Source organism: Phaseolus vulgaris, chromosome 6 (assembly GCF_000499845.2).
Source record: "Phaseolus vulgaris cultivar G19833 chromosome 6, P. vulgaris v2.0, whole genome shotgun sequence".
Lineage (NCBI taxonomy): Eukaryota > Viridiplantae > Streptophyta > Magnoliopsida > Fabales > Fabaceae > Phaseolus > Phaseolus vulgaris.
In genome coordinates, this window is record NC_023754.2 from 22396672 (window position 1) to 22419000 (window position 22329).

The 22329-nt window shown below is 33.8% G+C and overlaps 3 protein-coding genes across 3 annotated transcripts; 2 read left to right on the forward strand and 1 right to left on the reverse strand.

The window, feature by feature from the left end:
- Nucleotides 1-1615: 1615 nt before the first annotated feature.
- Nucleotides 1616-3592, reverse strand: LOC137831927 (AAA-ATPase At2g46620-like). Its single transcript, XM_068639836.1, has one exon. It carries the CDS (start codon nt 3400-3402, stop codon nt 1966-1968), a length of 1437 nt encoding a protein of 478 aa, XP_068495937.1. The 5' UTR covers nt 3403-3592; the 3' UTR covers nt 1616-1965.
- Nucleotides 3593-13175: 9583 nt separating this feature from the next.
- LOC137831929 (uncharacterized) lies at nt 13176-15027 on the forward strand. The gene is made up of 4 exons (XM_068639837.1): nt 13176-13583; nt 13660-13923; nt 14208-14367; nt 14589-15027. Exons 1-4 carry the CDS (start codon nt 13356-13358, stop codon nt 14765-14767), a joined length of 831 nt encoding a protein of 276 aa, XP_068495938.1. The 5' UTR covers nt 13176-13355; the 3' UTR covers nt 14768-15027.
- A 4368-nt stretch (nt 15028-19395) lies between these two features.
- LOC137833524 (enhancer of mRNA-decapping protein 1-like) lies at nt 19396-20427 on the forward strand. Its single transcript, XM_068641867.1, has one exon. It carries the CDS (start codon nt 19396-19398, stop codon nt 20425-20427), a length of 1032 nt encoding a protein of 343 aa, XP_068497968.1.
- The last annotated feature ends 1902 nt before the right edge of the window (nt 20428-22329 follow it).

A 22329-nucleotide genomic window follows, 5' to 3' on the forward strand; every position in this document is an offset into this window, starting at 1 on the left:
TAGAATTGAATTAAATAATGGTATACAATATTTCACATGTATATAATATTTAAAGACAAAACCGTTTCCAAATATTATATTATATTTATATACATAATTAATTATCCTATTATTGCGCATGATAAATTATATATATCTTTTATATTTTTCGTAATTTTAAAACAGAAAGTAATATAATTTTTTATTTTGATTTTCATATTTATTCCTTTTATTTTTCGCCTAATCACATTTTATCTTCTTTCATGGTGCTTCTGCATTTTGTGTCCCTTGAAATAGTGAGTATTTTATGCGGGCGCACACTATCTCTTATTCCGTCACAAAACTACAATCATTGAGTTTGGCGGGGAATAAAGAAAGGTATACGCAACCAAATGAAATAAATAATAAAGAGTCGAAATTATATACTATATACTTGGCTAGTAGTTAATCTGCTTCATTCATCAAAGATGCTTGGTAGTGGGATCAATTGTTAGAGGGATGGAATATAAAATGGGAACATGGAACAAAGAATCATATATATTATATATGTGTGACTCTTCATAATAAGGACTGCTTGACATCAAACAGTTTAACACTGTATAACTTTTTATGACTGATAGGCTCGGGAAAGAACAACTACTGAGATTTTCTCATGGTTTTTGTCAGCTATTTAAGACGCCCTTGTCAAAAAAGTAAGAGCCTAGCTCACTAATTTAGTTGTGTAAAATTAGTGTGCCAAATGACACTTCCTGTGGTTAGTTGTCTCGTTTTGTAACCAAAGACAACAACGATGGGGTCATCAGAAAAAGCCCAAAAAGTAGATAAGTTTGATCACACTGACATAAAACAAGTTGTTGCACCAAACTATTGGCCAACATCGTTTATCCCAACTTAAAATTAAAATAAGAGTGCAACAATTTGTGGCATAGTTTCGACTCTCACAACTTGCTTGCACCTACAGCATATATATAAGGAGGAATGTTACTGTTACAGGTGACTTCCCATTTTTATTTACCAAATTTTAATAAAATGTACACTAAAAAGCTGTGAACACTTTTCGTACTTACATATTTCTGCATAGTTGAAGGTTCACGTGGAGGAAATAAGGCGATTAGATTCCATATGAAAGAGTAAGGATGTGTTAACTTCATGATAGTGAACCCAGTACTTGTTATATGCATTGAAATAGATATGCCTTAAATTGACTACTATATGCGCTGATTGATGACTTTGTTTTTTCCTTTCACAAAACTGTTCTGATATAGTTCACACTTGACACAAAAAAACAAAAAATAAAAATTGTGGCGAGGTATTATTATGAAAACTGTGATCAATCGCTTTAATATCTGTTCATCGCTATCGATTGTGTAAATGAAACCAGAGACCAGTGCTTTCAAAATAAGTGCTAGTTTAGAAATGAGTTAATTCAAGAAATAATCAATTTCTTTTTCAAAGTTTTCACGTGAAAGTTAATGCAAAGAAATGTAACTATTTCGTAATCTGTAGCTAGAGAAAAACACTTTTAAGTACTCCATATTTCGTAACATATCATTCTTATCACGGGAAAGAATTTGAGAGACAGAAAAACAAAACTCTTCGGGTCGAGGGCAGAGGGCAGAGGGCAGAGGGAGAAACATTTGAACTGTGCATGAAGGATTTACTTTTCCTAAAAAAATAAATCTATACATTAAATTGGATTCACAATTCACCAAAATGAGGAAACAAACTCTAAGGGATAACTTTTCTTGTGCCTATGCAAATTATTTTCCTATATGAATCTAATTGTAAAGATATACAGTTACATGCAGAGGGGTAAAAAATGGAGAATAAGCAAGACCTTGTAGGAGTTCCAATGTTTGCATCCCATGAACAAATGTTGTGTCTAATTCGGGTATGAACAAAAGAGCTTGGAATGATCTGTTTCCCCGGAAGGAAGCGCAATTGGGAAGATTGCACATATCTTCCAATAAAGTGATTAGTGACTAACTATCGCAATGGACTAGCGGGCAAGGAAGAATTCGAGGACGAAGATTTTCTTGTAACCCTGAATCTGAAAAAACTGTACAGTCTCCGCAAATCCTTAACCGTATTGACACCCTCACCGCAGACAACCCCATCAGGTTCATCCATTTCATCCTCCTCCTTCTGCTTTCCCATCAAGCCGCACCCCCTGCCATCACCGTCCGTTTGCAATGCGGTGATGACTGATCTAATGGCCCGACTGGGCGAGTTCCGGTTCGCGATCATCAACTCACCGATTTCAGCGGGACTCAAACTCGCACCGTTTTGGAAAATCTCCTGCACCTGAGGGAACAGCTTATGCTCCTTCACCCCAAGGTAACTATTCGCCAGCGTCTTAAACGCCGAAAAATCACACAACGGAAAATGGATATGCACATCGATCCGACCCGGACGAAGCAGGTTCGGGTCAACATGCTCCTTCGTGTTCATCGTGAACACCATCACCCTCTCTTCCGCGCAACACGAGGTTATAAGACCGTCCATGAAGTTCAGTATCCCCGAAACGCTTATTCTCGCGGTTTTCTCCGCCACAAACCGGTCCAGGTCCTCGATCACCACCACCGATTTCGGCGTCGTATGCAGGAGGAGCAATTTCAGCTCCGAATCACTAGGGATTTTATTCAGGTCGATGTCGAACACGTCGTAGGAGAGGAAATTGGCCATGGCGGCGACGAAGCTCGACTTTCCGGTGCCGGATGGACCGTAGAGGAGGAAGCTCCGTTTCCAGACGCGGCCGTTGCGGTGGTAGTACTGTTTCGCTCTAAGGAAGGATTCAAGATCGGATTTGACCTTGTTTTTGAGATCCGGTTCCATGGCGATGGTGTCGAACGTAGAAGGATGCGTAAACGGAACGGATCTCCAGTGACCAAACTCATCGGCGCTGTTGGTGAAGAGGCACAAGTCGCGCTTCCCTTGCTGCTCGATTTCGTGGGCTACGGCGTGAATGTGCTGAAGATAAGGACGGAGGATTCGGCGCTTGTCCACCTTCCTGATCTTGAGAACGTAGGTTCCGGTTCCTTTTGGGTTGGTATGAGTGGGTTGGTTGAACCAGTAGATTGTGGCTCCGAGAAAATTGTCCTGGATGATTTGGTTGGGGGCGAGGCAGAGGACGATGTCGTTTTGGTTCTTCCCAGTTACGAGGTTGGCGAAGTGGGAGTCTTGGATGGAAGGTAGTGAATGTAAGTATAGGGAGAGGTTTGTGTAGAGCTGGTTTTGGTGTTTGGTTTGGTTGAGTTCAGGTACTGTGAGGAACTGATACACGTGAAACCAATCTTCCATTCTTCTCCATACCCTCTTGACGCACCCCGTCTGGAACACCTTCGCCCCAATCACCGCTATAAGCGCGGCGGCGAGGGTTAACAGAAATATGGGAGTGAGAAGAACCATGGCAACCACGCTCATCCACCTCAAAACACCATGTTTGGATTGTGGGAAATCCAATTAACTGATTTTGATGGTGTTGAGAGAGAGAGAGAGAGAGAGAGAGAGAGAGAAAGAAAAGAAGGCCTCTTTTATTCCACAGCTTTTCAATTTATTTCTTTACCGCTCTTCTCTTCTCTAAACCCTCTCATTCACACTTTAGATTATAATTCATGTCAGTTTCTAAACATCTTTTTAATTTCTATAAATACATCTTCTTTTATATATAAATATTTCCTACTTTTAAATCCTGCACTATTTTAATAGTTCCTCTTTTTATCATAATCAATAACTATAGTTATCTTATTTATAAAAATTATGTTAGAAGATACATTTTTAATTTGTTCCCATAATCAAGATTTAAATCGAATAATCTTAATTAACTATAAGAATTAAAAGCACTAATAAAATTTCAGATATTTAAAACTAACAAAATATTTTTACAAGAATTGGAAAATAGTTATAGCAGTATACCTTACTCAATGAATCTCGAATTAATATTTTGCATCACTATGAGACACGTTCTTATTTGTTTCCAAAATAAGTTTCTCTCAAGTAACTATAGTTACCGATAAGTACTAGAAACACTAATAAAATGTCAGATATTTGAAATTAATAAAATATTTTCAAGAATTAAGGAAAAAGATATATTTTTTAACAGCAAAGAAAAACATATATAATAAACAAATTGATCGGAAATCTCGTATTTATTAGATATACAATCTAACTATAAGATGTAAATTTTATTTTATACATTTGAATTCAGTTTAAATTTATTTTCTATAATGATACGAAATATACCTTACCGAGATTTGTTAAGATTTTCAGTTTCTCAATAAATTTTAGATAAATACGTACTTAAAAAAGATATATGTATATAATGAATTTCAGATAAATATGTACTTAAAAAAGATATACGTATATTATAAATTTCAGATAAATATGTACTTAAAAAAGATATATGTATATAATAAATTTCAGATAAATATGTACTTAAAAAGAGATATGTACATACATCAAAAGAGAAAATGTTTTTTTTTCATACATAATAAACTTAAAAGACTTTGAATATGTGATTTTGAGTCTTAAGATATTGAAACACCTTCATAGTCCACTCTCTTCCATTTTATCTCGCAAAATCACCATAACCAAATAAAGTTTAAGTGTCTCTATATTTTTCTACCTACTTATAATTCTAAATTTTAAATTTAAGTGAGTGATACTATAAGTTGACTATCCTACATTAAATTATAATTAAAAAAGATAAATTTTATTGAAATGTAAATCTCACATTAAAATATTGTTGTAGAATTGTCTAACATATTACTGAAACTAAAAAAAATTAGCCACATTTTAAAAAGTGATTCTCCATATCCCTATTAAGAAATATACATGTGTTACATCAGGGTTTTAAAAGAATATTAATATATCACTGTGGTCAATTTTTAGACTGAATTTTAAGGGTCTTGATGAATTATATAACACAATCTTTAAACTGCATATATTAGTAGGACTCCGGCAACTTAATTTTGCTTAATTAAGTTTAATAAAAGTTGAATTTATGCTTACTAATAATTAATTAACTGGCATGCACAATGGAAATGCTCCACTATTCCTTCTTTATAGATAGCGTCATGCATGGACTTTTCTTTTCAAGTTGCAATTCAATTTGTACTCATGGTTGAACGAGAAACCAAAACATTTTCAAATTTTTATAAGGGTTTATGGATTTTTTTAATCTTTTTAAGGGATACTGGTTAAAGAATTGACACTTATTTTTTTAAAATCACATCACAAAACTGTCAATAATTATAAGAGGTATATTAATCATGTTTGTATTTAATTAATTGTTAAAAATTTGTTCAAATCACATTAAAATTTGTGGTTAAGATGGCCTGTTGTTGGATAGTTAACTTTCCATCTATCATCTTCTTTCCGCGTGCTCTTTTTCTTAATCTACTTTGCTTCTCCTTTTTCATTTTACTTTCTCAGTCATTATTTTACAATTTTTAGAAAGCATGAATGAACTCGATGAAAAGAAAAATAGTTAATAGTATAATGCTTATTCTTTTGTTATCTTAAAAAGTTAACTGCAACATTTGAAAATCACATAGTAAATTACTTGTACCATTGCGTTCGGGATTTTAATTTTTTAAATTTTATTAAGTGATAATATTGTTCCCTCAATAATCAAATCACTATGATTAAATTTTATTTCATTGAGAGTAACTTACGTAGTTTCCCATGCTTAACAAACATATATATGATTCGTCTAACTAACAGAGTTTGCATAATTTTAAAACTAATCCAAGTGATTCAAAAAAATTTCATATCATTTATTTATTTATTTATTTTCAAACTATCATTTTCAACTTGAGTCACTTTGTTATATTAAGAGTTCTGCCCTACACAATCTAGACAAGTTAAACCAATCAAAATTCACATTAAATAGTCAACAATTGTAATAAAACCATACACAAATCAATAAGAGTACAATTGTTTATTAATCTATCTAATTCATTTTCAATAGACTCAGTAATTAAGCTAAACATACTTCATTCACATCAAACATTCAACCATTTCATATCAATTATCAATTTAAAACATATTTATTTCACTCTAAGGTTCAATTCCTGCAAGAAATTACAGCAAAAATCACTTTTACAATCATATCTTATAACCTAAGTATTAGTGACTCAAGTTTAACTTCTCTTACCCGTTTAGCCTACTAAACACCAAATCAAAACTCCAACATCTAAAATTGGTATAAAGAAGCTTATGAATGATTTAAACACACTTTATGCCCATGGAATCTCTCTCCCAAACTTTTAGAGAAACTCATATTAACCAAAGAAAAATGGTGGAAAATAGAAAAAGTAGAAAAAGAAAGAAAAAAAGATTTTATAAAAAACAATAATTATTTTAAAATAAGCCTGAATATTTTTTTTATTTAAATTATTTTTTAACAATAAAATATTTAAATATCATTTTAGTTATTCTACTTTTATATATTCTGAGACTATTTTCTAGGTATTTACGTAATAAATGAAATATACTAAATTATGAGATAAAAAAGTATATAAGATTATAATAAATTAAATATATCGAATAAAAGACTTTTTAATTAGTGTTAATTATGACAAAGCAATCCATGTAATTATAAATATACTTAATTACAAGATAAAAAATAATAATATATATATATATAAAGTAAATAAAACTCTCATATATAAAACTTAAATCATTAAAAAAATTCTCCAAAGTCTACTAAACTATATATACGAGGGAGAGATTAGTCTTTTGTAAAACTTGATGATAAAAAAAGGTAAATAAATATGAGTTATTCATATATTAATGACAGAGTTGTAGGAGATCATTCTCTACAATGTTTATTATCTCATTATCAGTAGCAATATATGACATAGATATTTTTATTATTTTATAAAAAAATATTTAATAGAAAAAATGATTTTCTTCTGCATTAAACAATAAAATGTTATTCCCTTTTATGCATGCATATTTTATCAAATAATTTTAACACATAAAACTATGCTATTAACGTATGTCTTCTTTTCTATTATCTTGTATGTTCTTTTTCACGAGTTTACTTTATCAAAATAAATATACGTACCCTAATGAGTTTTGATTAATAATTTTTGAAATAGAAAAAAGATGTTATTGAAATAATAATTTTTTTATGCTATTAATATTAAGAAGAAGTTTCTGGGCTGTGCTTTTGTCTTAAGCAAGCATATTGAGAAAAGAAGAAAAATAGAACTTGGATTGGACCTGTAAAAGGGTATGTTGCTGAGTTTCTGTCCATATAACAGTTGAACCAAAAAATATATTATTTTGTTCACGGGGTATGGCGTGGAATCTTCAAATTCAATATTATTTTTATGAGTGTTTATAAGTTGAAAACTTTGTAAGATTATAATCTGAGAAAAGAAACCATTCTCATAGAGAGTCTCAAATAGATAATTGGATTTCAGCTCTTCAAACAACCATAAATTTTCTGTTTTTGTCTATAGATTATTTTTCTCCACCAGTCTTTGTTTAGCATTCAAACTATCATCCCAAAATATGCAAACTATTAATTTTACTTTCTTTTAACAACAAAATTGTTCGAAATTTATATTTCATTTTCAGAGTTATATTTTATTTAGTTATCCAAAATCATTGCTAAAGTATTGTTGAAGAAGGGTCCATTCAAAATATAGTAAGATATTTGATATAGTGATGAAATGTTATTTTCTTATTCTATTTTTATGCTCTATTATATCTTATTACTGTAACATGTCTCTTATTATAAGGGATTTGGGTTAAAAAATAAGATAGATAACCATTTTTTTACTGTACTCTAACATTATTATCATTTTCGTTATATCTTATTATTATAGTTATTTTTGTTATTTGCATTTTTTTTTATCATAGTTATAACTTTTTCATTTGGTTAAGATTAAAATATGGATTGTGTAAGGATCTAGAAAATAACCTTAGATTAGAATTGGTACATTTTAAATGATACTGAATATTTTATTATTAAAATGAAAAGAGCATATAAATAGAAAATTTAGTTATTCAGTTTCATTTTAAAAAAATCACTATCTCTCTAAAAGTTTTCTTTTCCCTTTTTTCTAATATATTCTAACATTCTCCCTCATCAGTTTATCGGAGTACGCTATTCGACTTCGGACTTCTGATAGCAAAGACTACAAGACTACCTGATCAAAATATCTGATAGAGTAAGTTCATTTTTGTCCCTTTTTCCTTTTTTCCCTTCTTTCTAAGATTCTGAACTCCTTGATTATCAGTTTGACGAAGTCTGCCATTGGACTCATGGCAATGAACACTACAAGATTGCTCGATCAAAATCTCAAATAGAATAAGTTCATTTTTTTGCTATTTTCTTTGAGTTATGTTTTGCATGTAAATTTTTTAGCTTCAAGGTAAATCTCTGTTACCATAGGGTCTTAATGATATAATTATATTTTTTATCAAGACTTTGTGGTGCAGGTTAATTATCTTTAAACTTTTGGTAGATTTGGAGCTCTTAGTGAGCATTTGCTCAAGTAAAGGTAAGGGAAACTAGTCTTATTCTTTTAAATAGAATCATAGGTTAGAAGATCTGAATGTGAGGGTGAAGTGGTCACCAGTTTCAAATTTTTGCTTGCAGGATTGTCTCTTTCAAATATTAACTGAAATGGTTGATTCTGAATATTTTATATTGATTTTAAGGTGAATAAGTTGTTGAAAGTGTTTGAATGAATACAAGTGAGTTGAACTGTTTTTGAATATTTTGTTGAATTACTTAAATGAGATATTTGATGAAAAATGGTTGTTTGATTTTAGATGATGATTGATTTAGAGAGCATATATTTGGAACTTATTATGTGATTAAGTGAATTTTGAGATATATTTGAATTGTTTAGAAAAGTTTAAAATATGATATGATTGAATGATGCATTGATGTGTTACATGAGATATGGAATGATGTGAAAGTGAGATCAAACATAGTATTTTCAGGAAAGGAAACACCGTGTTGAGATTGTTGTTAGGGTATATTGATATGTTAGGCTTGTAATTAGACATCCTGACTCTACTGATATAATGAAATCACATAGATGAAGTTATTTAGTTGGCGAGAGTCGATGGAGGTTCATATGACTTTGTTTATGGTTTGAAATATAATTTGGTCTTTCAGGTCATATGAATTTACCCTGTCATACTAGATGATGAGATATTGAGATGTTTATGCGCATGACTGTGTGGATTCACAACGAGTAATATGACAGGTGTAGGTATTAGGATTCTGTTCCTGCTAGGGAGATGGGATCTAGGGAACTGTTGAAGTCTTCTTCTCCTTCCTTCGGTCGGGCAGGTGGCTGAGTGATGAACTGGGATCCTTCTCTTCCTTCTGCTTATCTTTCGGCACTCGGGACTCGGTCGTCGGGTGAACACCGGATGGTAGGGGTACCTGCGAAGGCACTCCGACGCTCAAGTCAGTAAAGCGGGTGGTTAGCTCTCAGGTAGGTGAACAGTAATAATGACATACCTTACTCCTTGAAATGCGTGCTATTTATATTATTCTAGTGGGCCTACCTTGTTGGGCCCGTTTATCGAGGTGGATACCGCTTAGGGTTGCATTACCTAATTCTTGATGATGGATTAGCTTCACTGATCTCGGTCTGAGCGTTAATTGTAACAGGGTTCGGCTATCGGCCAAGTTCCCGTGGTGTGGGTCGGCCATCGGCCAAATCCTTGTGGTCTCGGTCGTCTTAGTTAAGTCTTCTAAGGTCTCGACCTTTCGGACAGTCGGCCAAGTCTTCCAAGGTCTCGGCCTGTCGGCCAAGTCTTCCAAGGTCTCGGCCTGTCGGCCAAGTCTTCTACGGCCTCAGCCAGGTTCCCCTGGTCTCGGTCAGGTTGACTGGGCATCGGGCAGCCAGGTGGGTCCCGGCCTCGCCCCGTACCGGTACACTTGCCCCCCAGACTCAAGGGCAGATGCGTAAGTTATGCCCGATGAGTCTTTAACGATGGGGGTCGGTCGGTCTCCCTTGGTCGTGCGGCTATTTCATTTCTCGAGGTGTGATGTGACCTGGGCGGCGTGACGTGACCCTTGGTGACGTGACATGATTGGCATTAATGAGGGGTTTTTCGAGTGGGAAGTATTGTGAACCGTTGGATCTAAGAGATCTAACGGTTGAGATTGACTCGTCGCTTCGAATTCCGAGGCCCATGGGCCCTATAAATAGGGGTCTTCAACAGTGTTGAAACCTTGCATTTTCTGAGTTAGTTTATCTGATAGCCGAGCCTTCCATCGCCCACTGCTCTAAGAACCGAGTGACCGTTCGGCCTTCTTGCTAAGCTTTGCCTTCACCTTTCTTTTCTTTTCACAGGTTAGTGATGTCATCCGTGTCTCGGCCAACATCCCCCTCGTCCGGTCATTCTTCCCTCGCTCTCGGTCGTCCTTCTCCTGCCCTTGGGCTTTCTTCCTCTTTGTCAATCTCTTCATCATCCTCTTCGTCTGCCACTGATTCCTTATCGGCTGGGGTGGCCGAGGTGCCACCCATGGTAGAGGTGGTTAGGGGGGACGACCCGGTTAACGCTGTTGACCGGTCGGACTCTCCCCCCGCTAGCGTTGGCGACCGGCCAGGATCACCCCCGACGGCCGTTCCACTCGCGGATTTTAGTTTGGTGGATCCTAGTGTTGTTGAGTTCTCGTCGTCTTATGATACCGAGAAGTCTGTGGCCAAATTTTTGGCTAAGTACCTGGTGTTGAAAGTGGGCGAGGACTCCGACGATTCTAGGGATCCAGATTACTTTAGAATCCTGCCTTGTGGTCCGACCGAGAGGGTGTGTATGGGTCGGGCTGATGCCGGTCCTCCTTTTTTTTATATGTATACTTGCTTTTTTTCAGATCTTCACGTCTGCCCTTGAGCCTGGGGGGCAAGTGTACCGGTATGGCCGAGAGGCCGAGACCTTAGAAGACTTGGCCGAGAGGCCGAGACCTTGGAAGGCTTGGCCGAGACGACCGAGAGGTCGAGACCTTGGAAGACTTGGCCGAGAGGCCGAGACCTTGGAAGACTTGGCCGAGAGGCCGAGACCTTGGAAGGCTTGGCCGAGACCTTGGAAGGCTTGGCCGAGACCTTAGAAGACTTGCCCAAGGGGCCGAGACCTTAGAAGACTTGGCCGAGACGACCGAGATCACTGGAACATGGCCGATGGCCGACCCATGCCATGATGATTTGGCCGATGGCCGACCCCTATTACAGTTAACGCTCAAACCAAGATCAGTGAAGTTAATCTATCATTAAGAATTAGGTAATGCAAACCTAAGAGGTGTCCACCTCGATAAATGGGCCCAACAAGGTAGGCCCACTAGAATAATATAAATAGTACGCATCCCAAGGAGTAAGGTATGTCATTTATCACTCTGAGAGTTGACCACCCGCTTTACTGACTTGAGAGTCGGAGTGCCTTCGCAGGTACCCCCACCATTCGGTGTTCAGCCGAGGCCGAGGGCCGAAGGAGAAGCAGGAGGACGAAGAGAACCCCAGTTCACTACCCAGTCACCTGACCGACCGAAGAAAGGAGAAGAAGACTTCAATAGTTCTCTAGGTCCCATCTCCCTAGCAGGAACAGATTCTAATTTCAATATAAAGTCTTCCAGAAGTAGAGTCAAGTGTCTGAGTATGTGAGTCAATAAATATCTGACATGAATAATGTGAATGATAGTTGTGATAGACATTTGATGAATTTGTGTAAATTATGAGAATTTGATGGATTATGTTTGTTCTTAAAAGTTAAATTTATATTAGAATTCTTAAAAATCACTAGCTTACCCTGTGCTTTGTTTTGTGTTTGTTTTTCTTTAATTTATGATGATCGTGTTAATTTATATGGAAGCAGATGAAGTTGCAGGTAATAAAGCTCTTCAGTGAGCAGCTAGAGGAACATATGTTTTCATGTTGAATGTTTTGTTTGTGTATATATTAAATCCCTATGAAAAATGATATCTTTTTGAGATATAAATATGAGAAAGTAGTATATGTTTATTTGTTAATTAGATATTGCTTGTTTCACTGTTATTTATTATATATGGGTAAATTTAAGGATGTTACATATTTAATTATTATAATTTTATATTTTATTTGGATTAAAAAAGAAAAAAAAGGAAATGGAAGATAAAAATTGTTTTAAATTAAGAAGAAGAAAGTAAAAATTAGAAGGAACTAATTGAAAACTTTGCTGTTGATTCGATTTATGTAATAGAAAAGAATGATATACATTCAAAAGAAATTTGTAAATAAAATTTTAAAACTAGTTTTATATAAAAAAAAATATTTTTAAATTACATGTTAAAGTTAAAATAAATAAATAAATAAATAATTATTATAAATTTTAGTAAATAAAAAAGTTACATTTCAAAATAAAAATATATTAAAAAATTAATTAAAAAATATAATAATTTAAATTAATAAATTTTATTTAATTCATTTTCGTTTTATTTAAATTATTTATTTTATTATAATAAAAATCGTAATTTTATTATATTAAAGAAATAATCTATTATAATTATAATTATAATCTATCTTTTTATATATAATCAATTGTATTTTATATATAATCTATTATCAGTACCTTGTTTAAAAACGAAAAATAGTTTATTACCCATAATGATTTTCATTTTTTGTGTTTTTAATATTTTTAAAGGTGATTCTTACATACAAAACGAAGAGGAATGAACTCAAGACACCACAGAAGCATGAATTTTTTTTCCTCCATTCAAATAGAATTTTCAGATCTAACCTCTCGTTTACTTTTAAAAATACTGATTTAAATGACAATATTACGGGTAGTTTAAGCTTAACTCAACCTCTTAAAATCGGTTTATAAAGTTGAGGTTTCCGCCCACTTAAATATAATGAAAATCTCTAATCTCTAGTTGATGTGGGATCTCCAACACACTCTAAGACCAACAAATATTCGCTAGGATAGACTCAAAATGACTCTGATACCATATAACAGAGTGAACTTTAAGCTTAACTTAATCAATAAAATCAGCTCATGAGGTTGAGGTTTGCACCTACTTATTACAATGAAAAGTTCTAATCTCTAATCTCTGGTTACAATGAAAAGTTCTAATCTCTAATCTTTAATCTCTAATCTCTAATCTTTAATCTCTAATCTCTGGTCGAATGTGAATCTCAAACCAATTTGAAACATAAATGCTTTAAAAGGTTGAACCTTTTCTTGTGTTGGACAAAATGGCAGCGAGAAGAAAGTGACACTAATGGTTAACATCTTAGGCTCAAGTTCCTTATCTTTTACTTTACTGGGTCGGATCTACATCCAACCTCAACCCTCTCTGTTTTCAACTACTCAATTTCTTCTCCTTCACTCTGCTCACTGCTGCTGTCTCCCTCATAATTCGTATGGCTGCCACACTCACACTTCTAAAGCTTCCAATTCTTCCTAACAAGCCACAACTGCCACGCCCCTCAACCACAAAACTTGTTCCTTTTCCTTCCATCCGTTCAAACTCAAACTTATCTTCTCCTAACACACACAATTCTTCCTTCTTAGATCACAACATCGACCCTCTCAAGCCTGTTTTTCTTTCCCTCACAGCCATCACATTTCCACTCTTCCTAGATTCCAAGGCAAGTATGCATTTTGTTGGTTTTTATTTTGAGCTGGTGTTGTTGTTTGGTTCTCATAAAGCTGTTATTGGCACAGGATGCACTTGCTGCGGGAGGAGAGTTTGGGATATTCGAAGGAAGATCATTTGCTCTCGTACACCCCATTGTGATGGGTGCGTTTTTCTTCTATACATTGTGGGCAGGGTATTTGGGGTGGCAATGGCGGCGAGTAAGGACTATCCAGAACGATATCAATGAACTCAAGACTCAAGTCAAACCTACCCCAGTCACCCCAGATGGAAAACCTGTGGAAGAAGCATCACCATCACCAGTTGAACTCCAAATACAGCAACTCACTGAGGTAGCTACTGAAACCATGCATCTCTCTTACATACCACCCTTTCTCTGGATTGAAAGAATGTGATGTAATGAAATAGAATTTTCCAATTGTGATACTGATCCTGAAGAAGTTTATTTAAATAAACTCAATGTATTGTTGCATGATGTGATGGTGTGTGGTTGTTTGATTAATTTCTGGATGGTGGATCATGATGGTAATAAGATAGTAAAATGCATGGAGCTCTACTCATGGAATGCTGAATTCTGAATCTGATGAGCATCTAATTTATGGATACTCATATTCAGGAAAGGAAAGAGCTGATCAAAGGTTCCTATAAAGACAGACACTTTAATGCAGGATCCCTACTTCTAGGATTTGGGGTGCTTGAGTCAATTGGTGGAGGAGTGAACACATGGCTCAGGACAGGAAAGTTGTTTCCCGGCCCACATTTATTTGCAGGAGCAGGTAAAGATTGAATTTGCATGCATTTGATGAAGCAAAAACAAAGAGGGTAAAGTTAACTCAATACAGTCTAATCTCAAAGTTGCAATAAATGATCCTAAATATATATATTTCTTTTACTAAAAGTCGACAAATTTAGAATAACGATGACTTAAAATCACTGTTTATTCTTATTATATATGTTGATGGTAAAAAATGAAAATTGTTGTGTAATTTTTGGTCAGGTATTACCGTTTTATGGGCACTGGCAGCAGCCCTAGTACCATCAATGCAAAAAGGAAATGAAACAGCCAGAAATCTTCACATCGCGCTAAATGCGTTAAACGTTCTGCTCTTTGTTTGGCAGATTCCCACTGGAATTGACATTGTGTTCAAGGTCTTTGAGTTCACAACATGGCCTTGAATGTAAGATTCTAAGGTCTAACTTCTCTGCTATTTTACTTTCAATTTTGCTTTCTGGCATCATCAAAGAAAGCAAATTTTGACATTTTCCACTTTCCTTTAGCCATGTACCATGATTAAATGCCATACAAGCATTGTATACTTTCTTAAATTACACCATTCTTTAGTGTAAATTGACACATAATAACTTCTTACATCGCATTATTACGTAATTTAATGAATAGTGCTTGCAGTGCTGCACCTTGCTTTTTCGGTAGGAAATGTTCATGTTGGAAGTGATGAACAAAACTTGTAAATTTTAAATTTTCTGAGGTGCACGATTTTTTTTCTTTGCTTTTGTTTAGCTAAGTTTACATGTTACATCTCTGTTGCAACATTTTACCTAGTTTCTTTTAGGCGGATTTCGGCCTTTATGTAGTGTGTTTGAAAGTTTGTTTCACTCTTTAGTTTTCCACGTATAGACTATTTGTATAAAAATATGGAGGTCATGTACTTTTCAATGGCTAAAATATGGTTCTCACAATTGAACTAGAAATCAGAACTAGAAGCAAACAGAGAAGTAAAACATCATAACAAAATCATAAAACAACACTCACCTTAGTAACAAGTCTTCATAACCACGATGATCAAACCTAATGGATGAAAACTTCAATTCAACAGCTAATAATTTATTCCACTGTTTGAAAGAAGTGTTTTCTTCCACAACCAAACAAGATTATTTGGCATGAGCCTCAATTATTTGGTTACATAAACAAAGGAGGCTAGTTTTCTATTGTTTTTATTTTTTTTTTGCTGAAAACTATGTCACTCTTATTCCAGACGAAATGCTCAGGTAAAGGTTCCAAAACTTCCTATAGTGAAAAGTTTAATTTACACTTTCTTCAGTGAGTACACCAAAAATTCATATGTGAAAAATAGGAATAGAATGTTCTGAATATGATAACATAGCGCGAGTTTAGAGTGTATATTTTTAAGTAATAGAAATTTAGAATGTGTATTTTTAATTAAAAGCACCATCATGTACATTTTTACTTTAAAAAACACATAGTAGTTACCTTTGTTTCCATACACTATTTCTTATTTACTAAGGCCATTTGTTGAAAGCTATTTTTATTAGTTATTAACTTTTCATTTTATTAGTTTAAGAACTTGTGCTAATATTAATTAGTATTTTTTTTTTGCTAAGCAAAGTTTGTTTCTTAAATAACTTGTAATGCTTTCTGGAAATCTACCAAATTTTATTTTTTTTAAACGCTATACCTATTAGTTTCTAGCTTTTAAAAATTTACATTTACTCCTTTTTAAAGAAATGCTTATTAAGTATTGTTTTACCCTATTTTTTTATAATAAAACATAATCTTGTTATTTTATTTTTCTCCATCCACTTGTAACCGTAACTTTGTTATATTTTTCATATAAGGTAAACATTTCTTCTTTCGTATTTTTTACTAAAGAAATAAGTTCTTACTATTATTATAATTTTGTCACTTTATATCATATAATTGATTTTACATTTTTATTATTTAAAATATTTATTTTATTATATTATAATTATATTCAATGTATTAATATTGATATGTGGTAATTTATTTATTTATTTTGAAATAGTTATCGCACCAGATTCTGCATTTTAACTATATTTGTACTTATTTTATGTCTATTTAAAAATACGATACGTTTATTTTATTTTAAATTTAAATATAAGTCTAGTGAATATAGCATAAGATTAATAATAAATACACAATATAAAAAGTAATATAACAATACAAGTAAAATGAATACAATTAAAATGTTTTATTTATAAAAAATATTTTAAGAGTTTAAATTTTCTTAAAAATAAAAATACCCTTAAAATATATTTTATCAATAAAAAAATTAAAATTTACATTTTTTTTATCGACAATAAAATTTAAATAAATATGAATCACTTCATGGGTGATTCAACCCTTATACAAGAACTCAACCCTAACCTACATCACAATAACTTCCCAAATAACTCCCCAAACCTCATTCACCAAGCAGACGCGTTGCTCATCCTAAATTGGAAGAAATTAAACAATGAGACATTGTGAAACACGCTCAGCACGCCCAACCACCACAACAATGGTTCCATAATAACCAAGCAAATCTGCACTCAAAGAACAAATGGGTCTTAGTCTCCTCCTCGACCCCACAAAGACCACATGTGGAGCTTGCAACTGTGATCCGCGCCTTTCCAAGTTAGTCTTAGTGGCTAACTTGTTTTCCAACACCCCCAAACCGTAACTAAAGCAGTAGATACAACTTTACTCTTCTAAAACTTTTTAATTAATTAATTAATTTGTAAAATGTAATTGTAATTTCCACTTCTAATTGAAAAATGTGTGACCAATTTTATTTTTTTATATATTAAATTAAGATAATTATTTTCCAGTTTATTAACATGGCATTAAATTAAAGTTTTTCTTTTTTTTCTTTTTTAATTTATTGAATTATTTATGAAGTATAAGTAGGTCTATTCATTATAATAACATAACTGAATCTATGAAAATAATTTGTTCCAGTGATTAAGTTGATACTTTCTACCTGGTCCGGGATACAAATCCTAAATCCAAAGAAAATAATAATAATAATAATATTGAGCAAAGTGATTTGAAAATATATAAAACAAAATTTAGAAATCTGGAAAATTATCCTTGTGAATACAGATAATTTTTGTAATGTGTTTTTTACTTTTATAACGTTGAGTAAGATTTCTTTTATAAAAAAAGAGTGCATAATTATTATACTATTGTTTTGTATTTAAGATTTTAGTTTAAGTTAATTTTCAATTAATTTTTTCGTAGATGGACGTATGTTCTAAATTCTGAAGATTTGTTTGAAACAGAAAAGATGTCTTCCTACCAATTGAAATGTTGTCTCCTTTTCTTTTTTTAGGATACTTGTTTTACCATATGTGGGTATGGTCGTGCATGTGAACACTTGCTAATAGTAGATTCCATGAATATGGGAGAGGAAGGGAATGTTACTGTTTTCTGTCTTGGATGAAGATACATATATAATATGGTAAGGGAGTACTAGAAGAGTTTGATGGAATTGATAATGGTTTGGGACATAGGAAGGCTTCCACATAGAGCAATACAGATCTAAAGGAGAATTCCGATTTCACGATATATTTTTATTACATGTACCATTTTAAGATAGGAGGTCCAAAAGCTTCTATATCTATTGGCTTAAAGCGATGCCATTATCTATATTTACAAAAACATTTATTTGAATGAGCTATAAAAGGCATCAAAACTAACCATGTCTAGAAGTATATATGCAAGCATAATATATGAACAAATTCTTGGTCCTCCACTCCTAATTTAACAAACTTAAACCTACACCGCTCATCGCTCATTATCGTATTTCCCAACTTTCATTTCTTCAACAAATATAAATTCTGCTTTTCATTCCAACGTTTTCTGTTAAGGCACGAATAAAAGAACACGAGCTTGATATTCGCCGTACACTCAAAACAATTCTCCTCTCTTTTTGTTTTGCATTTCTCCACCGCTTATTATAACCATAGTTTTTTTTTCCAGTTTAGTCTCTCTCATTCCTTAACTTTCTAAATCCAAGAATGGAATGATGATAAGAAAGGTGCTTAAATTAACATTCTTTAAAATAAAAACATACACTTCACATCTTTTAAATATATGTTTTTTTACTCTTTTTTGACCTCAAGTCGAAAAAATAATATCGTTAGTGTCAATTATCGTATATTGTTCGTTTTAGAAGTCGGTGATCTATCATAGTTTTGTTTTTAAAAGTTGTCTCGGTGAATTTAAAGAAGAGAAAATATATAAACTGTCATTGATTCGATTCCTAAGCAATATGAGACTATATTAGTTTACGAAAACCTTAGTCGGAATAAAACTTTTCTCCATTACAAAATAAGCACGGCTAACAGAAAGGAATGAAGGAGCAATGTATGTAGATATGTAAATGTAAACACATAGGTTATTTTGTTGTGGATGGTTGAAATAAGGTAGTTAGTTTGCAGACGTAGGGGAAAGGAAGGCGTGTGAAGCATCTTGAAAAGAAGGAAAAGGCAGAAGGTAGAGAAGGGAGCATCGCTCCCTCACTCTCTTTCCAAGCAAAGTCACCTGCAAGACAGCAGTGGTATAGTAAATGCAGGTGTATCACATCAACGGATATACCAATATTAACACTTCCACCTTCCTCCACACATTCATCTATAACATCATTCTACTCATGTATTTTATTGTAATTGTTGCATTACAACTGTATAGAGCCACATGATTTATGACAAAACTCAACTAAATTCTAAATAACTCCAGCGGATACCAACCTCACTTTGCGAGCTTTGTGTCAGCTGGAAGTGCCGATTGAATCAGATGCTTGCTTTTCTCTCTTTCTTTTTTATGTTCTTTGCTGCTGCTACCAGTAATGTCTCTTTTTGTTTCTTTCTACATGAGACTTGGGACAACTTCAACTGTTCATTTTTCACATTTCCCTTTCTCTCTATCTACACACCAACACCACAATATGGTTCTATAAATAACATCGCCTCCATCACATACTACTTACTTGTGTTCATAATTATAATATTTTTCTTCACGGTTTTACCACTTCCTAAACGTCATGGCTAACCCTCCCCCAGTTCGTCCCTGGTTCCGCTTAGCCTCCATTCGCTCCACCCCTGCTGCCCCTGCCCCTGCCCCTGCCCCTGCCCCTCTCCAAGAGCCTCGCCCTACGTTGGGCCTGCCCGCATTTAGAACTGCTTCAGCACCTTCATCACCACAATCTCACCCTACTCAACCTCAATCTCAACCTCAACCTCATCCTCATCCTGCTCCAGAATCTTTATCTCAGCCTAACAGATTTTCTTCTTCTTCACTCCCAAATTCTCCAGTCCACAAGACCACACTTACAACATCTTCCCCTGAGAAGAATGCGCGTGTGCATGTGTCAAGTCCCACTCACTCTCCTAAAACAATTAAACAATCTGATCGTAGCCCAATGCACTCACCAAACAATAGCAAAACCACCACTCCTCCACCCTCTCCTCTCACCCTCCCACCTTCCCAGTTCAAGACCGAGCCCAAGATACCTGAACAACCCGAGCCCAAAACCGTTCTGATCCAGAAAACTATCGACAGGATCAAGCCCTGGCACAATGGCGCCACTGAAACGCCCAAAAACAATGGCAATGCCCATCACGGAAAACACGTCACTGGCAAGGAAAGTGAGTCCAAGGAGAAGGGTATTCACAAAAAGCATTCGGATTCCGAGGACTCTGGCATGAGGGTCATAACTATTGCTGGAGAAAACAGAGGGGCTTTCATGGAACTGATCCAGTCCCCGAAGAAACCCGAAGCGAAGTACCTTCACAAGAAGGGGAATTCGAGCATCAACGTAGATGGGGTGGAGTCGCAGGGCTCGAGTGCTGAGGAAGGGAGTGTGAACAAGAAGGATAAGAATCAGAAAGGTAAAACAACGTCTTCGTTCCCCATGGCTGCGTACATGAACAGCAATGTGCAGTGTGTGAACAACTCGCTCCTGTACAACACTCCTTGCACCCACCACGACCCCGGAGTGCGCCTTTCTCTTTCAAAGAAACCATTCGGTGAAGGTTTCCATCTGAAGGAACAAGCTGATGGTCACCACGCTTGATTCCAGAGAATAGTGTTGTTTGAATTGGAGTTACTTGTTTTGTGCTTTTGGCTTACGTTATGTTATGGTATATGGCATATATTGGAGAAAATGAAAGAAAAAAAAAAGATTGAGTGGCCAACTTGGGGCACGAGTTCTAATTCTTCTACTTCGCCCTTCTCTTTTGGAGCAAAGTTGAAGATTCTCCACTGCCCTTGCTGGAAAATAAACATGTATAACGTATGTATGGGTCATGCTTACGGCTTATTCAATCACTTGATTGTTTTTGTATGAAAGAGATTCTGAAGCAGTCTATTACATGGTGCAGGGGGTTGTGTATCGTTCATTCTCCTTTGTTAATTCTTTATTTACACTATGTGCTTTTTGCAATAAATTTGTATCACCAGTATAATTAATCTATGTTGTGTCAAAACTTGTAAAACTTCAATTATATATGTCATTTTGTTTTTATCTTTTCTAACCTCTGCAACTTTCCTTGTGGAAAACCGATTAGATTATAAATTGACGAAAAAGATTGTGAACTCAATCAAATTGTTAAATAATAATTACTAGTTTAATCCTTTGCAAAAATTATTTTAAGTTGGTGAGATAATTCACTCTAGGAAGATTATCACATAGATGGTGAATGAGATCATCTAATAATATTGTAAATTAGATCCTTTGAGTTTGATTATTTCTTATATTAATCTATATCATAATAATTTTCTAACATTTGTTTTCTTATTCTTTCAAGATCAACAATTGATTATTAGTAATTTAAGTATGACTGTACAATTTTTATATTGGGTGAAGATGAAAAAAATAATCGATATATCTGAAAATAGTGTCTTAATTTTTATATGTTTTGGATCGCAACACATTGAAAAAAAGTATTCCTTCAGTTAGTAAAAAATAACGTCCCATAATATTTTGACAAAATTCCAACAATATTCAGTTTTGAAATGAAACTCTCTAAGGAATATTTTTCTCTCATTCCTTAAGTTCCATTTGGATATTTAGACTTATTTATTTTATAGTTGATCAGGTGAGACACGATAAATTTTTATTTTGAACATTTCTTCCTACCCTTAAAAAAATTTCATCCAAGAGTTTATTCATAGTAAAGTGTTTATATTTTTCAGTGGGATAATGATACTTTGACACTTTAATTTGTATTCTCACTTTAGTTAATGTTATTATTTTATTTTAAAATTTTCTTTATTTTTTATTTTTGTTAATTAAATATAATATTTTATTATTAAAATGAGTTATAAAATAGAAGTGATAGAAAAAGAAAAGTGTCTAAAAATATTATTCTTTTCTTTAATAAAAATAACTTTGTATTATCTCGAAAGCGGACAATTTTTCATTTCCACAATTTAGATTTTCAAGCCACAATTTTTTTTTAAATTTAATCAAATAGGTTGAATTGGACTTTCTTCAATTAATACTTAATTTATATATGTTAGGTCATGGATTTCGCCCGATGTTTGGTTATTTATGGGTCGTTTCCCGACCTATGTATCTAACATTAAGAGGGAACACAATTCAAGAAATCGCAATCAATCAGCTTTAATAACTCAATTAAGGTATAATCACGACTAAAGGTGGAGAGGTTACAATTCGATCTATATATACCATATTACGCTCTACAGAAAAGATAATTTAATATCTGATCTAATCATCGTCTAATAAACAACATAGGGAGTACTCTTAACTCTTATTTCATATTATACTTATTATATTTATACTCTTACTGACTTGAGCGTCAGAGTGTCATCGCAAGAGAAACCCCTCTCGTTTCCCGAAGGTTGAATCACTAGGTGCTTGAAGGAAGACCACCAGAAGTTCATCCAGATGTCGACCAACCTCGAGTTGGCCAGAACAACAAAATAATGAAAATGATTATATTTACAAAGATAA

Bases quoted from the DNA above. Each gene is read 5' to 3' on its own strand.
- LOC137831927 (XM_068639836.1), bottom strand. From the start codon at position 3,402: ATGAGCGTGGTTGCCATGGTTCTTCTCACTCCCATATTTCTGTTAACC.
- LOC137831929 (XM_068639837.1), top strand. From the start codon at position 13,356: ATGGCTGCCACACTCACACTTCTAAAGCTTCCAATTCTTCCTAACAAG. The intron at 13,924-14,207 runs GTAGCTACTGAA...ACTCATATTCAG, and splicing joins AAATACAGCAACTCACTGAG to GAAAGGAAAGAGCTGATCAA. The intron at 14,368-14,588 runs GTAAAGATTGAA...ATTTTTGGTCAG, and splicing joins ACATTTATTTGCAGGAGCAG to GTATTACCGTTTTATGGGCA.
- LOC137833524 (XM_068641867.1), top strand. From the start codon at position 19,396: ATGGCTAACCCTCCCCCAGTTCGTCCCTGGTTCCGCTTAGCCTCCATT.